The following is an 18,833-nucleotide window of genomic DNA, read 5'->3' on the forward strand; positions in this document are numbered from 1 at the left end:
GTTACTTGCTTATGCTGATGATATAGACATCATGGGTCGATCAGTAAAAGAAGTAACTGATACCTTTATAAAGGTCGAAGGAGAATCTGCTAAAGTGGGTCTGGCGGTAAACGGTGAGAAGACCAAGTTGATGGTGTCGACGCGCAATGCGTCCATTGAGCTCGGACCGACTGTGGAAGTTGGTTCCTATAATATTGAGGTAGTAAAAGACTTCGTCTACCTCGGCACCTCCGTCAACACAACAAACGACATCAGTTGTGAAATAAAAAGAAGAATTGTATTGGCCAACAGATGCTACTTTGGATTAAGTAAGCAGTTTAAAAACAAAGCCACATCTCGTCAAACAAAAATAACGCTCTACAAAACACTGATACTACCCGTGCTGATGTATGGCTCCGAAGCCTGGGTACTTGCGCAAGCAGACATGGCAGTGCTTGGTGTGTTTGAGAGAAAAATTCTTCGAAAGATCTACGGACCAATCTGCGTTGACGGTGAATATCGACGTCGCATGAACCACGAGCTGTATCTGCTATACAACGACATGAATATTGTTAAACGTATCGAGATGCAGCGATTGCGTTGGCTAGGCCATATCATAAGAATGAGCGATGATGAACCCGCTAAAAAGGCGTATGAATACATGCCACATGGCGGTGCACGCAGAATTGGCAGGCCAAGGAATAGATGGCGCAAACAAGTGGATGTTGAGATGAAAAGGCGCGGTATTCCAGAGAGCAAAGCAACAAATAGAGAGGAATGGAGATCTCTTCTTAGTTCGGCCTATAGAACAAATGTTCTGTAATGGGCCAGCTAAGTAAGTAAGTAAGAAGCTAAAACCTTCATTAATGAATATAGACAAGCTCTATGAAGAGTCTTCTATAGAAGTATTCTATGAAATGACTTTTATAGAAGACTCTTCATAGCCCTATATTTGTTAATGTGTTTGGTGTGCTTTTAAACCAGCATTCCGCACCTCTTTACTCGCGAACAAGCAAAGAGAGTTTCTCTCTCCACTCACTAATTGAAAAACCATGCACTGACAACAATGTTTGCTCAATTTTTTGTTGTTGTGTGCCGATTGCTGTTTTAAACCAATGCACAGTGTCCGATTTTCCAAAAAACCTGGCCAAAAATCGAAAAAAAAATTATCAATTTACACTAAAAAGGGTCAGATATTGTTTATAGGATCCCAGTGCGTGTAGTTATGAAAATATATATACATTTCTTGTTTAATAGGTGGGTATAAATGCAGGTCGAAGTGACCCTATTTGGAATTTGTTTTTTTTTTCAATATTTAAGTTGCTTATAAATCTATGATAATATGCAAAATAAACTTCGGTTATTAACCCCCTGTTTATGTATTTCGAAACGAAAATGTGTACGCATGAAACACACCCAAACTTTAGTTTTGGAAATATTATTTCCTTTGCTTTTGCTTCAAAAGAGAAAACAAATTTGAAAAACACACTCAAATTTGGTAGTATTTCTTACGCATTCATTTTTTTATCGACATACATAAACAGGCCCTAAATATTTTCTTTTTGTAATTGTAATGAACGGTATGTGAAACGTTAAGATGTTCAGTGTCCCCAATGAATTGTGCGTTCTTTAATAACACTGTGCAACATTTGTAAGGTAACCTTGTGCAAACAATTCGAACTGAGGATTTTTTGAAAGTAAAGACCCAACTGACAAGAAACCCTAGTTGGGTTTTGTTGTGTCAGATCCAGCTCGGATTTTATGGCCCCATCTAAACATGGTTAAATATTGAGTTTTTAAAGAAATTCGGGGCTATATCTGAAACCAATGCGAATCTTCTTCTGACCTCTGAAGCAAATTTGTAGATAAAGACAAGAATAAAATATCTGGAGAAATAATGATTTGAATTTCAAAATATATGCAAAAATGCCATAATTAAAAATGTCAATAATGTAGTGAAATCCGAAATGCGAGAATAAACTGTTGGTGTGAAGTGTGTTTGAAATACGTGTTGTAAAATATATGATGCAAAATATCGCTGAAACAACATGAAGTACGCATTTTAGAGTTTCAGAATGTTCTGAAGAATTGTGGAGAAATTTATTTGAAAGATTTTTGCAAGACGTCACTTGGTTCAACTCCCAATAATAGTTTAGCCAATACTGACCAGAATTTCAGTAATTATGTATATTTTATAGATTTTGATGCCATAGATGGAGTTTTTCTTATATGGTCTGTTCAAAAGATAATTTCTACTATTTTAGGGCTACAATATTGCTAAAGATAGCAAGGCCAATTCGTATTCGTTTCTGAGATAAAGGCGTGATAAATGCAAAGAAGTGTAGTTTTAGCCCGGTATAGATGAGGCCATAAAATCCGAACTGGATCTGACAGGACAAAACCCTACTATGGGCTTTGTAGTCTAAATAGGTACTTTCAAAAAATTCATACTAGAAATTGTTTGCATTTTCAGTGTTGCATAGTGTAATTGATGTCCGTAATTGTTAATTTTTTTCAAGATCAATTTTCACAATAAATTATGAAAATAGTTGTGAGTAAGATCGAGTTGGGCCGTGTAATTTATCATTTCATAAAAAAGGAAGGGTTTTTTTTACCAATTTCCATCGAAACATCCTGCACATATTTGCACTTTTTTTATGTGATATTTTGTCTTGCAGGTATGTACAGATTTTCTTTCATTCAGAATGTCAGAATATAGTATAGGGTCACTTTCTGGCGTTTGGGTATTATTTGGAGTTTTGGTATATTCTAAGACCTATAGTAAAATTTTATGGCGAACAAATGTCTAGAATATTTTGGTCTGATCCGATCACATTTTATATGAGATTTTAAAGATTTGTGGAAAAAGGGACCAAAAGGACCCCTTTTATGACTCGCACGAGGTTTAATTTTTTTAAGAAAAATATTCCTCGCATTGTTGTCAGTATAGTTACCAAAGACATTATACACCTAAAGTGCAAGGATTCTAAGTGATCTTAACTCAAATATTTCCAAAATTGTAGAAATGGTGGAAGCTTGCAACCCTATTTTAGTTTCTTGGTTTTTTGGCAAAATTGATACCGATATTTTCTTGGTATGTAATGCAAATAGAGATTTCTTTTCTTTGGCTTATAGTGAAATTTAGCGGAGAACATTTTTGTCTTTGACGGCATTCTTCTAAAATTATGCTTTGTATGACAATTTTGCCAAAACTCACATGAAGTACGCCCTTAACCCTAAAATGTGTTTATAATTTTGCATATTTCTGGAGTTTAGGTAAGGTATAGAGTTTTGGTGTATTCTAGGACCCATAGTAAAAATTGATGGCGAACAAATTTGTAGAATATTTTGATCCGATAAGATCACATCTTATAGGAGGAGGGACCAAAAAGACACCTTTAATGACCGCCTGAGGGTTAAATAATATCAAAAATGTAATCAGCGGCCCGAAAAACAAAAGAACCAAAGGTAAGGTCAAAATCAATTCATTTTTAGAGTTTTGCCCAGGTTTTTCGGAAAATCGGACAATGTGCAATGGAAGGCAATGGGGATCCCATACATATGTAGTTGTGTGTGTAAAAAATTCTCACAAACACAATCCCTGCCAGCAATTGGAAGTGAGTTTCGCACTCCCTCGCCTAAGAGGTCACTCCGGAGACACGCCAAGGAAGATCGTTGGTGAATTACAAAAACAATTTCTATAGCCTTATTGTGATTACGTTTTATCGCGTACGCCGACACTTCGGAGTGACTTCCAAGGCAATTGTTTACATTTATTTAATGATTCAACACATTTGAACAAATATAGGACATTTTCTATCTAATGATTATATGAGACGGTGGTGCAGTGTTAAGCACACTCGCTTTGCACTCTGAAGGTCCGGATTCGCTTCCCAAGTCAGGCAACAAAACATCACTTTTTTAAAATGACAAAATTAAAAGAGAAGAAAAATAAAAAATTAAAAAAATAGTGACTTCCAAGACCACACGCCGGCGCACAGTGTCACGACCGTGGCCAAAAATGGTAAAAACTAAATACTTCGTTGAACAAATTTAGTAGTAATAGAAAACATATTAATTAAGAAGAATCTGAATTTTGGTACTGATACGTGAAGTAGTTTTAGCTATATGAGGATTTAAATCCGACAATTTTAGTTAATACGTATTTTTGTATTTTTTTTTTAAATTAATAAATTATATTATGCGTTAATATTTAAAATTTAAGAGTAACGGTCGCAGCAAAAATTGTTCCTTAGTTCTCTTGGGATGTAATAAACTTGGCTTCACTTTTGTTTGCTTGTAAATATTAATCATATGGTGTTTACATTTACCCAAACATGTATTACTAAGTTTATTAATTTTCTGAAGCAAATTTTAAATTGAGTGGAGTGGGAAAAAAATTGTATAAAAGTGTATATCGGTATTTTTTGCTGTATAAGTAGTAAAAAGTGAGTACTCCAAATATATAAAGGTCCCAGCTGCAGAGGTTTGCAGACTAATGTGTCATTTCTCTTTTTCAGCGACCAACTCACTGAGAGGATACCCCCTTTTTTAACAAATCGTTTTGTGGTGTTGGCTATAGCGCGAAAACGAATGAACCGATCATCATATATATAGTGGGCTTATTAAGTACCTAATATTCTTGCTTTAAAAAGAGAGAATTTTAAAAATATCAATTTAAAAAAAAAGTTGTGAACAGCCAAAATCAAAATTCGATTTTTTACAAAAAATGTACAGTTTTTTGACCACTAATCGGTCAAAATATTTTTTTTAAGGAAATTTCTCATATATAAAGACAAGAGTTTGATATATTCAATATGCTCACAAACAATATGAAGACTAAACACAGTCATATCGGGTGGATATTGAGGTCACAACACTCCAAATACCGAAAATGAGGAGGCACGGTTCTATGGGGGCTACAGGAAGACGAGGACCTATACCGACATATTTCTGGTGGAAGTTATAAGTCCCCCAACGGAGACTTAATACCAATTTTCAGCCATTTCGGTGTGATAATCAGGCTAAAACTTCCAAAATACCGAACATCGGGAGGTACCGTTCTATGAGGGCTATATGAAGGCGTGGACCTATACAAACAAATTTCAAGGTGAAGGCATAATGCCCCCTACGAAGACTAAATACCAAATTTCAGCAATTTCGGTGCAATAATGAGGCTAAAATCTTCAAAATACCGATAATCGGGAGGTACCGTTGTATGGGGGCTATATCAAAACGTAGACCTAAGCCCACAATTCTCTGTTGGATTGTTTGACAACTCTGCGGAAGACTAACCATAAAATTTGAATACTTTCGGTTGGTCATTGTGTCTAAAACATTAAAAATACCGAAAATCGGGAGGTACGGTTCTATGGGGGCTATATCAAAACGTGGACCGACCAACCCAATTTTTTGTCCTGAAGATTGTAAGTCAATAATAGGTACGTGTACCAAATTTGATGCACCTACGACAACTCCTTCTATTTTTGGCCACAGTTAATATGAACTCGCGACATTGTGCGGCGTGGTTCATTTCTTCACAACGGAGATCACTTCAGGGTGACTTCTGCTACTATCGCCGCGACTGTTTTCATCGCCCTGGGCGACACGCCTAAGTCACCTCCGCGATAGTTTTTGCTTGCAGGGATTCAACTAATTGAAAAAAAATAGCACTCACACAATGAAACCCCCTAAAGTATGCAATAGAAAAATATGTTGCCTACCATAAAATAATAAAACATTACCCAAAACAAGTTCAATAGTTAATATAAAATCTGACGTGCTCTTAGACATCAGAGCGCTAAAGTTTCACATTATTTGCTGGGTATTCCCACAAATAACTTAAAGCAAGAATTTCTAGTACATTTAAATTTTCCCATTTTGCCATTAACGAGTCATTACATTTCCATTTTGCTAGCGTTGCTGCTTTCTTATTATTACTATTACAGTGTTTTATTTAACTTGCCTTGGTGTGTGTTTAGTTCAAATCTGGTAACTCATTTTTAACACGGTTGCAGTTGACCAATCGAACTAAAACTTTGCACACTTCTCAGATTTGGAAGACAATACACGAATATGAAATCAAAACCAATATTGGTCCATTTTTACACTGTTTTACAGTGTTTTATCTAATTTGCTTTTCAAATCTGGTAACTAATTTTTCACACAGTTGCAGTTGACCAATCGAACTTAAAATTTGCACACATTTCAGAATTGGATGACAATACATGAATATGAAATCAAAATCAATATTGGACCATTCTTACAGTGTTTTTACGGTGTCTAACTTAACCCCCTTTTCAAATCTGGTAACTGATTTTTAAAGCGGTTGCAGTTGACCAATCGAAGTAAAACTTTGCACACTTTTCAGATTTAGATGACAATACGTGAATATGAAACCAAAATCAATATGGGTCCATTTTTTCCTATAGCTCCCATACAACGGTACCACTCGATTTCAGGTATTTTGCTTTTCAAATCTGGTAACTCATTTCCCACACAGTTGCAGTTGACCAATCGAACTAAAACTTTGCAAACTTTTTAGATTTGGATGACAATACATGAATATGAAATCAAAACCAATATTGGTCCATTTTTACAGTGTTGTACAGTGTTCAATTTTACATGCTTTTCAAATCGGGTAACTCATTTTTAAGACAGTTGTAATTGACCAAGCGAACTAAAACTTTGCACACTTTTCAGATATGAATGACAATACATGAATATGAAATCAAAACCAATATTGGTCCATTTTTACACTGTTTTACAGTTTTTTACCTAATTTGCTTTTCAAATCTGGTAACTCATTTTTCACACAGTTGTAGTTGACCAATCGAACTAAAACTTTGTACACTTTTCATATTTGGATGACGATACATGAATATGAAACCAAAATCAATATGGGTCCATTTTTTCCTTTAGCTCCCATCCAGCGGTACCACTCGATTCAAGGTATTTTATCGTCATTTTAAGCCCGTATTGGCTGCTTTTTGACAACTAGGTACAGAAACGTACCCATTAAAAATTATGGACATAGGTCCAGGTTTTGGTATAGCCCCCATATAGCGGTACCGCCCGATTTCAAGTGTTTTATGGATTTTATCTTCATTTTTTATACCGAATTGCCTGCAACTTGCCATTTGGAGATCCCAGTGGTACAGAAATTTCTCTCTGTACAACTGGGAACTCAAAGACAAAATCCTCAAAACAACTTAAATCGGGTGGTACCGCTATATGGACACCATCATTAAATATCATTTATAATCTCAAATATATACATATATATAAAATTGAAAATCTTAAAAAAATGTATTTACAAAACAATTAAAAATAATTATAAAATTAATAAGTTTCAGTGTTCTATTTTTAAATGCACTAAAAACTAGAAAATAAGTATGTAATTAAAAAAAAATTAAGTAACAGTGTTTTATTTATAAATGCACTTAAAAGTAGAAAATAATTTTGATTATGGAATCTCTCAAATAAAACGCTTGCCAATATTATCACAAGTTTTAATTTAAATGCAAGCGTTTTATTTGAGAGATTCCATCATCAAAATTATTTTCTACTTTTAAGTGCATTTATAAATAAAACACTGTTACTTAATTTTTTTTTAATTACATACTTATTCATTTCTGGTACTTTTGTGATGTCTCATCATAAATTTTGACCGTTTGGCTTTCGTCTGCATGTTTTGAATTCGAGCATTTGTGAATTAACATTCTTTGCTATCTAATATAGTCATGAAGCAAATTTGTAGTCTGCTATGTTTTGTTGCCTACCCTTGGGCATTGATTTAATTAAAAATTCAATGTGGCAATGAACAAGCATTGAAATGAATGTTTTGTTTAATTTTTATGCCACTGCAGTGTTGTGTAAATAGGCTCATTAAAAATACAAGTCAATAAAGGATGTACGCACAAAAATTGGAATGGTTGGGGGTAAATTTCATTAAATCAGCAGCTATAATCGTGGTAACAATGACAACATAATCATTAAATCGAAAGGCTATTTAAAGAAGAAACTTTTATAGGATTCGTAAATCACAGCAATGAATTGAATGTTTTAATTATGGTATTGTTGAAGAGAATAAATTTTATTGTGCAACAACATAAAAATAATTAATTGAAAAAAAAAAAAATAAAATTGGAAAGCGTTGCAACGAATTGAAATGTTAGTTGAGCATGTTTTTTATTGTAATATTGAGGAAGAGTGAAAGTTTTTGGGTGAATAGGACTCCCTTGGTTCCATATAAACATTGTTGTTGCTGTTAGCAATATTCCAAGAAATGTCTATAAAATGTTTCAATTAAAATTGCCTAAACAAAAACCAATTTTCTTGTCTATCTTTTTGGAAAATGTCAAAGTTTTAATTAAATACTAGGCTCAACTTGTAACAATGCCGTAACCTGTGTTGCGTTGTGTTACTCTGTGGCATTGTTATAAACATCTGTTTTGTATAACTGTCTTGTACTCCTATCCATCCTATGGTAGCATCCCCCTTGAAGCTAAAAAAAGTAATTAAAATATTTAATAGGAAAATTTTATTATTAAATTATAAAATTTAATATTTCTCTCCCCTGGCTTTACAATACCAAACTTTGTTTATCGTCATGTGAATTCATTTTTATTTTTCTGGTAAACAAAATATGCCTAACGAAATTGGTTTTAATTGTTCATAATTAGCTTTGTAATTTTTTTACTTTAAAATAGCCGCAAGCGCTTTAGAAATCAAGGGAACAAATTGGGATTTCTTGGAATATGTTTTTATTTTAAAGAATAATATAGCATAAATTTAGGCTTCAGTTCGAAGAAATACGTTGCACAATTTTATTACTTCAATCTTTTATTTTTTAAACAATTTTTAAGGCTTTAATTTTTAAGCGAATTATAAGATGCCTTTAATGCCTCAGATTTTGTTTATCACGAACACACTTGTCTATAAACTCTGATTTGTTCCCATAAATATCACCGCAGGCACTAGAGAAACTTCTCTCATAGCAACTACTACATCCTGATTCTAATTAGATTAATGATATAAAACGTACTTTTTATCGCGGGTGCTGACACGACTTTTAGAGAAATTTTACATGTCTGAAATACTACACTGCACAGTGGTTGCACATACATGGGAAGGTGTGACAAAAATACTTCTAAATGCTATATCGAACTGAAATTGTTATCAATGGGTCATAGTGGCCTAAAAACACTCTACGTAAAATATTGGGGTCCTGGGTCCAAAATTTCGCGAGTTTCCCATGAAACAAATCATCTTGAATTTAAGTATTTTACTGTTACCAAGACATTGTTCAACCAAATTTGCTGTGTATTGTAAGCATCCCCACGAAAAAATTTCAGTATTGGTCCATGATTTGGTTTACTCCCCAATGATTTATATATCGATTTATTTGGGCAGATGTCAACCAAATATTCTAAGCGATGATCTCAGACTTCAGAACATTATCTTATTAAGAAATGTCGTATCGGTCCACTTTTGACCACAGCCTCCATATAGGGTTACCATTTTTTTTGTACTTTATAAGATTTAACCACATTTGTCTGCAGAATTACTTGTAATAATGCATTTTTTTACTCAATGCGGGGAAAAATCTCCCTTTTTAGCGTTGTCCAACATTAGGGTGTCCCAAAAATAAAATAAATTATTTGTTAAAGTAATACCCCCAAATCTTTTTTTCGCGAGTTTTCATTACCGGTCTAAGTTACCATGACCATAGAAATCGCTTACAGCACAAAAATCGTTATATTGAAACCAAATATAAGAACGGATAATAAAATTACTTAAAAGTATTCCAAAAAATATAAATTCAGCAACTAAAAAAGGGTGTTGAACTTTTGGTCATAACTGCCAAAACCGCAAATTTCCGCAAAGAGTCTATACAGTTTTGAAATCAACAAGCGCTAGGCTACAATTTGGCACTAGTTGCCATTTGTTCGAATTTGTTGAAAGTGACTAAAAGTTTAAGGAAATCCATACATCTATATTAAATAATTTCATTTTTACCAATATTATAACCAAGATATTTGACAACCCTTGCGATTTAGAGGAATTTTCATAACTAGAAAAATTAAGCTTAGGCAATTTACTAAATGAGTCATCTTAAGTTAAGGCGTTAAAAATAGTCCTTTGTTTTATAAATTCGCTTAGAATATAAGTATTTTTTCTAATTTTTAAATACATATTTTTCTTCAAAATTAGTCATGTTCATGAGGCGTTTTCCCCTTAAGAACCGCGAAAAATGGAAAAAATAAGTTGAGTTTCGAAAAATTTGGAATGTTTTGAAGCTATTTGCATTTTTAAATTTTTGAAACGACGACATGCATTTTTTGATTTTTGTCGTTGGGCGCATCCACTGTGCCCTGCAAGCTACGAACCTTCGACTGAGACTTAGTGAAAGGGCGAAACTAATGCAACAGACCTTTCATTGTACTACAAAAACCAGATCCCCGGGGAAAACTGTATACTCCTTGGTGATTTCAACGTTCATCATGAGCTCTGGTCTTCCCACTTACCCGCAGGTGAAGCAATAGCTGAACAATTAGTCTCTTTAGAATTCTCTCCTATAAACATATTTCTAGCTCCCCTGACTTGAGCATAGTCAGTTCGTCGTTCCTGCCGTTTTCCTCGTGGAAGACTCAAGATTCGCTGGCATCATCATCCGGTTATCATCACTGTATAGAAATCGTGCGACTTTTTGGAGCCGGAGAAGCGTTCATTCATATTGGCCTGGCTTTATTAAAGAAATTGACGAAGACATCCGTTATTTTTCGACGTACACACTTTAGGAAAATAGTACTCCGGACAGCAAAATGCTTCATCACATCAGGAAGAATCCCAAGTTGGAGGCCTAATTTCGCAACACATAGCTGAAATTTTTGGCAACATATTTTAAAATATTTTTCATAACTTCAGAAGCTTTGCGGTACAGAAAAGCGCATCAAAAATTGCAGCATTACATCCAGAAGTGGGGGTGGGGGAATAGCTTTACTATTGCGCCTTTCTGGTTAAAACGTAGTCCAGTCAAAATAGACATAGCAGAAATTCCCTAGAAAGTTGTTTATTGAGATCTTAGGTATATTTTTATAGTTGATTGTACTCTTAATTTTGGGCGGTTTGGTATTTATGGACCAGAATCTCAGAAAACAGTACAAAAATCGAATATTTTCAAAAGTTTTTCGCTATTTTCGCCAATAAGGAGCGTTCATATACAGTTCGATATTTTTGCTACACTTATGTGGTTAATTCTTTTCTTAAATTTTCAACGGTTTAGTATCTATGGAGCAGAAACCGAGAAAAGAGGATAAAAATCGCAATGGTATTGCTATTTTGGCCATTAAGAACCGTTTCTACAGAGGTGGTTGTTTGCTTAAATTCTGATCGGTTTAATATCTGTATCCTAAAATCCGAGGAAATTTGACCTTGAAGATGAGGTTGAATAGGTTTTTTTGTGTTCACAATTGTTATTCTTTAAGACGAGAGCTACAACTTTGCTTCAACAAGTAAACCCAAATTCTCAGCAATTTAGAAGATATGAGCCCCACAAAATGATCCCTTTTGACATCAATGCCTCAGGCCTTTGTGGGCCCATAACCGCGAAAGTTGAAGTGAACTTCTGGTCTTCTATCACGCTGCGGTGTCAGAATATGGTCAATAAACCACGACTCAAAAAATTACACACAGTGTTATGATGCGAACCGGTTAGCACCATGTGGTAGGTATTTCCGTAAGCTTTCAAACGATACCCACTTTGTAGTATCGCTTTGTAATATCGCTGTAAATTTCAGTGGAGCTAACATATCGTATGCCAAGCAATTCGCTTTTATGTTCTCTCAGCAATTCGTGGTTCACCCAACGAAGCAGAACAGAGGCAAAAAGTCTTTAATCAGGTAGCTCAAATTCAGATCACGCCAGAGGAAGTAAGCGCAGCAATAATTAAGGCTTAGCCATACAAAACCTTAGGGACCAGATGGCTTATGTTAAAAAATATTTGTCCTGCTGCAAAGTGTCACCTTGCACATATCCTGACACTCTCAATCAACCAGTCAGTGATTTCGAAGATATGGAAAAGAGCTAGAATAATTCTACTACCAAAATCAGACAAGACAGCGACACTAGGAGAATCATATTGGTTTTGAAATCCCTACTGAACTGCTGCCAAACATTACAGAAAAACTAAAACTTACACAGCATCAGCAAGGTTTCAGAAAACCCACAGCACTACCACTGCCTTTACTGATGTCGCCAATAGCTAACGCTAACGGAATAAATCACACAAAACCTGCCAAACAGACGATAGTCGTAGCTTTAGATCAATCCAAGATATTCGATACTGTTAATCATGCGATATCCTGTATTCTACATTGTCGAACATAACCAAGAGATGGTTATGTAACTACGAGTATATGAACTGCAGCCATGGATATGTAGAATTCAGAGGCAGGAGGTCGAAGTGCGGTTAATTATACCCTACACCACTATGTGGGGAGGGTATTATAAGTTGGTTTTGGCCAAAAAGTTTGTAACGCATCGGTCGTAGACCCAAACTTATATATACCAATGAATGTCTCGACGAGCTGAGTCGATCTGGCTATGGTTGTCCGTCCGTCCGTCCGTCTGTCCACTAAACCTTGTAATCACGCTACAGGTCGCAATTTTGATCGGATCGTCACGAAATTTTGGATGTTGATGGGGGTTCCGGAGGGGACGAAGCCTATTGATTTTGGTGATGGTCGGATAATATTTTGGGGTCGGAAAGGGCAAAAAACTTAGGTGGATAAAAAGGCAACGTTTTTTTCCAAAGCAAATATCTCAGCTTCTATATGGAGTATATCAAAAGCAAAACCTGACTACGAAAGCAAAAAATATCACCTTTCCAATGATGTAAAGTAGGTGCTCGTAGATGATCAAACAACGAAGATATCACAATAGTAGCAAATAAAACCCCAATTTTCATTTTTGCGATTTTAATTATATTGACGAATATCACAGCTTTGGTTGAAAATTTTCCAAAAGCAAAGCCTGACTATGAAAGTAAAAGATCCCGTCTGTACAATGATGCAAACTAGGTCGGCGTAGTTAACCAAATGACGGAGATATCGCAATAGTCGGTAATACATCCCATTTTTCTATTTTTTTGGAAATCACGCTAGAGGTCGCAATTTTGATCGGATCGTCACGTAAATTTGAGGGTTAATGGGGGTCTCACAGGTGAAGAAGCCTATTGATTTTGGTGATGGTCGGATAATATTTAGGGGTCGGAATAGGCAAACACTTATTTGGAGAAAATTCAACATTTTATTTCAAAGCCAATATCTCTGTTTCTTTAAGAGGTATATCAAAAGCAAAACCTGGCAAGGAAAGTAGAAAATATCACCTTTCCAGCGATGTACATTAGGTTGTCGTAGGTGGTCAAATAGTAGAGATATGGCAATAGTCGATAATGCATCCCATTTTCCGATTTTTTTGTAATCACGCTACAGGTCGCAATTTTGATCGGATCGTCACGAAATTTTGGGGGTTAATGGGGATCCCAAAGAGAAAGAAGCCTATTGATTTTGATGATGGTCGGATAATTTTCAGGGGTCGGAATGGGCAAGCACTTATTTGGATAAAGGTCAAAGTTTTATTTCAAAGCCAATATCTCTGTTTCTTTAAGAGGTATATCAAATCAAGGAAAGTAGAAAATATCACCTTTCCAGCGATGTACATTAGGTTGTCGTAGGTGGTCAAATAGTAGAGATATGGCAATAGTCGATAATGCATCTCATTTTCCGATTTGTTTGTAATCACGCAACAGGTCGCAATTTTGATCGGATCGTCACGTATATTTTGGGAGTTGATGCGGATCCCACAGAGGAAGAAGCCTATTGATTTTGGTGATAGTCGGATAATATTTAGGGGTCGGAATGGGGAAAACTACTTTGGAGACTAATTCAAAGTTTTATTGTTTGTGAATATATTGGTTTCTAGTAGGGGTATTCCAACGGCAAAATCTGTCAATTGAAGAAGAAAATATTACCTTTACATTGGTGTAAAGCAGGTTGGCGAAGGTGGTCAAACAAGGGAGATACCACAATAGTCGGTAATGCATCCAATTCTTCCACTTTTTACAATCAAGCTACAGGTGGTAATTTTGATCGGATGGTCACAAGAGTTTGGTTGCTTATGGGGGTCCCAGAGAGAAAGAGGCATATTATTTTTGGTGGTAGTCGGATTATATTCCCTAAAAGAAATGTTTACCAGTGAAAATCTTATGCACAGGGGTAGTGGTGTAGGGTATCACATGGTCGGCCCCGTCCCGACTATAGCCTTTGCTCACTTGTTAAAAATAGCGATGTCATTTCGCCTCTACTCAAATGTTATTTATCCAAATTCCCAGCTCCTCCAGAAGGCTTTAAGCTCATCACGTATGAGAAACGTACTAGCTACTGGAGAAGACATCGGTGCACTTGAGGCCCTGAACTTAGTCACCAATTTCCTTCAAGGAAGAAACGTACAGCTCTCGCCAAAATAAAATCTTTGCAATCTCGTGGATTTGCAGAAAGGTAGAGGTTAAACAAAGATATAATCTCGTGGAATTGCAGAAAGGCAGAGGTTAAACAAAGATATAATCAGTTCGGATGCGACCACCACTGTTCTTTGGCACGTTGAGATATCGGCTAATATGTGTGGAAATGGCGTGCTTTCGGAAACGCTGTTGATGATAGGCAAATGGGGAAAACTCTCTGATGCTGAGGTGGTGTAATGCCTCAAATATCTTTGCTACTGGTGACAAAAGTGAAATCGGCCTGTACAATTCACCATTGCCGGCATCCCTGCCAGGTTTCAGTAACGGAACAACCATGCCGATTTTTCAAAAACTGTAAGGGTGGCTAACGATAGGTTGAAGACTTTGCACAGGTACTCGACACCTGTTTCAGCTGTTTTAGCATCACCATTGAAATTCCGGCAGGTCCATGCTTTTGCACCTCTAATAACATCTGCACATCACACAACGTAAATTCTGGTAGTTTCTCCTCGGCTGGAAGAGATCGAAAACGACGTAAACCATTTCTCTTCGGCCGTGTCACTCACTATCGGGTTTCTCGATAAATTGTCAGCTAAAATAACGAGCTCATCTCTTTGATCCGTTAAACTTGGCAGATGACCGATCATCCCTTTTCTCAGAGCCTTAACCATTGATCACAATTTACTACTCAGGTACTAAAATTTACGGCACTTCAGATGTTCTACCTACGTTTTCCGCTTGTGCCCATCGACTAATCTATTTACTTCTATTGTCAACTCTCTGACTCTGGGGTGGCTACACCTTTTTCAGATGTAATTCGAAACATTTTAGTTGTAATTCGTAACATTTCGTTTTTAATTCGAGGATTTCATTTCTAATTCGAATTATTCCATTTGTAATTCAAATTTTTCCATTTGTAATTTTAATTATTTTATTTGAAATTCGAAACAAAAAAAATTCAAAATATTTTGTTAATTGATTTTATACCTGTAATTACAAATAAAATGATTCAAATTACAAATAAAATAATTCGAATTTCAAATAGAATAATACAAATTACAAATAATAATTCAATTTACAAATGGTATAATTCGATTTACAAATGGAACAATTCGAATTTCAAATGAAATAATTTGAATTACAAATGGAATAATTCGAATTACAAATGGAATATTTCCAATTACAAATGGAGTAATTCGAATTACAAATGGAATAATTCAAATTACAAATGGAATAATTCGAATTACAAATGGAATTCTTGAATTACAAATGAAATGTTACGAATTAAAAATATAATTCACGAATTACAATTAAAATTCGAATTCGAATTACAGTGTTCGCACTATTTGAATCCTTGCCCGTTGACTTTCCCATGGTTAATAAAAGTACGACGTTCCGAGTTCATGTAGTCGGGTGGTCTATTGGTGGAGATAGGGAGATGGTCCGACACAAGGGAAATAGAGGCTTACCAGCTTACGTCATTGGTTAGACTAGGTGACACGATGTCCGGCGAACTATAACAGTTTCCTCTAATCCTGGAACTATATATTTACTCAGCCTCAGAGTTGAATACCAAACTCATGATGCCCATTAAAATCTCCTAGGACCAGCACGTTATCACCTTCGAACAGTGGCCAGATGTTAAGCTAATAACGCAGGACATAGCTATTAATCCGCATGATATACACATGTAGCACTTCTATCTCGTCGATTCCACACTTTACCGCTAACCAAATCACTCCAAGTCAATCACTAGGTCGAGCCTAAGCGAAATAGAACTGGCGCAAGTCCACCATCCTAATTTTTCGTACAATCCAAGCCAAGTACGTTGTATCTATCACAAATCCGACAGAAAATGTTGTCCAGCTTCGTAACCTGAATCGTAGCGACCACTTCTTCGACTTTCGAAATAATCCTAACAGTTTCCCAGAACAAACTAGAATATATTTGTGTTATAACCCAATTTCTGTTTGTTTTTAATTTAATATTAATAATAGTTGATAAGTGAATTTTCGAAACTTTTACTTAATGTTCCCTCTCTCTTTTGGCCCTCTTTTCAGGTCTGTGCCATTCAACATGTGGACGTCTGCATGTTCAACAATGGAAAATTCAAAAATGTCGTAGCCGATTCAGACACCCAATCACCGCCACCTATTGACCGTACAGTTCCACCCGGTGCTACTCTCAACACCACCGTGACTCTGAAACCTCAACGAGGACCCACCAAAAATTGGATAGCCTTAGAGGATACGTTGCAACGGAGTACTGAACCAGACGAAATCACTGGCGCCATTGCAGCCTCTGCGGTGCGTACTCCACATTTCCTGATGCAAGCAAATCATTCGCCAAATTATTGTTCCAGCCCGGCAGTATTTGTGCCACCTTTGCCAACGGCAGCCAACACTGGTTCAAATCCTGCCACAAATGATGAACGTAATGTGTTTGCCATTTATGTTTCCTATTATGTTAAGGTAAAACTTACCCTGTCGGGAATGGGTGGTGAGCTGTCACTGAAATTACCCTTTGTATTGGTACACATTGATGAGGAACAGCGCCACTTAAGTGGAATGCAAATGGAAAAGTTGGCTTTAGATGATGTTCCGGCTGGCAAGAAAAATGGCAACAAACCGAAACCACCGTCGTCACCAGCTGCCAAAATTGAAAACAGTCAAGAGTTTGCCGTTAGCCACAGTTTGGATCGCATAGAATCGGTAGATGATGAAAATATCCACATAAAAGTGTCACATGTCAATAGTAGCGGCAGTAATGCCAGTGGTTTAATGCCATGTCCCGAAGATGAAATGCCATGTACCAGTGCAGCCACAAGCCGCAGACGAATGACATTGGTACGTAGCGAAACAATAGCCAAAGATCTGGATGATGATCCCTTTGCGGCAGCAGAAGAAGTGGCGCGTGAACATATGGTACATGTAGCCCAAATCCACAGTGCCAACAACTTGCCAAAATTTGAAGAAACTTCCACAGATCCCAGTGAAATGGAACACAAGAATGTTTCACCTCAGGTCTCACACGAATTAAGTATTAATCAAATTCAGGAAATCACCTCTACGTCAGAACGGAAAAGCAGCAGTGAACAAACGGCTGCAACAACTTCCAATGGGGTGTGATTTCGATTATTAAGGCAAATATTTCAGAAAAAGAAAAATGGTTAAATGGCTTTAATAGGCTAAAAACAAAGATGGGAGAAAAATGGAAATATTATGGACAATTTGATCGTTGAGGATCATGAACTCAATAGCGAGTAATAATCTCTAGCGAAGACATAATAGTTTTAAAATCTCATGTTGATATAGCAACTGGTGCTGATCAATTCCAACAGTATTATATATCTGTTAGAGTTATATATGGAAGTTCCTTGCTAGGACATAAAATTGTCTGTCTATTATTAATTCTACATAAATGCAGAAACATCATGGTTTCAATGTATCACAAAAGCAAAAAACATATCCGAAATTATTCTCTCAAGAGAAAATGCGAATTTATTATAAACGACACATACACACATAACAAATAAAATTTAAACTTGCTAATCGGTTTTGCACACAAAGGATCAGTGTAGACAAATTGAGTGTTTGTTTCGATAGTTTTTAGATAGAACACAAAAGACGACTTTTTGAGTTATATGTGCCACGTAGAGCAATTTTTTAAAATTCTCCGTAAAATGTTTTCAATGGCAGAATTCCGCATTTGAAATCCTTTATATGAAGTCAACATCAAAATACGCAAAATACGGACCTAAGTCAATCGTTCTTGGTAAGGAGATTTCCGTTTCACAGCGAACTCGAAATACAAATTATAGCTGGTTTTGTTGAAAATTGATGCTAAAACCATCAAAATACGCAAAACTGTACAGTACTATTACTTGAGTCAATTTGACCAAGCTTCTAACTGCAATTAGGTTTGTACTGTACAAAGTTTAGACCAAATCCTTTACACAGTACGAAAGTCATCGTGCTCTGCAGACAGGAAGAAAGAATGACAGGTATGACTTAATCGACTTCAAATTGTCTGAAAATGATTTGATCTTAACACATTGGTGTTCAAAACCATCGTAATAATATATCGGTCCACTTCTTCGTGTATCTCCATGACAAATCCATACTTCTTGACATAATGCCCCAAAATCTCTAAAAAAAAATAGTACTTTGATCAACTAAAGTGGCTTGTGCGCACGTTAACTATAGACAATTTTTCCTTCAGGTATCTCCTCTATAAAAAATGTTTATATTTTTGCGCTAAAATCCTGTTTATGGGCACATATTGGATCGTGTTAAAATTGTAATAGTAAAAAGTATTTGTGACGGTATCA

The 18,833-nt window shown here is 35.9% G+C and overlaps 1 protein-coding gene across 2 annotated transcripts in view; it reads left to right on the forward strand.

Annotated features, from left to right (window-relative positions):
* Window positions 1-18,243, forward strand: part of LOC141397008 (uncharacterized) — a 224,807-nt gene extending 206,564 nt beyond the window's left edge. For both annotated transcript variants that reach the window (XM_073972778.1, XM_073972777.1), the window contains one exon: window positions 16,564-18,243. In XM_073972778.1, the coding sequence (XP_073828879.1) occupies window positions 16,564-17,631 (1,068 nt within the window). In that variant the 3' untranslated portion in view covers window positions 17,632-18,243. The remainder of the gene's footprint in view (window positions 1-16,563) is intronic.
* Window positions 18,244-18,833: the final 590 nt, after the last annotated feature.

The sequence above is a fragment of the Musca autumnalis genome, unplaced genomic scaffold (genome assembly GCF_047663935.1).
Source record: "Musca autumnalis isolate F117 unplaced genomic scaffold, ASM4766393v1 scaffold_3, whole genome shotgun sequence".
NCBI classification, from domain to species: Eukaryota; Metazoa; Arthropoda; class Insecta; order Diptera; family Muscidae; genus Musca; species Musca autumnalis.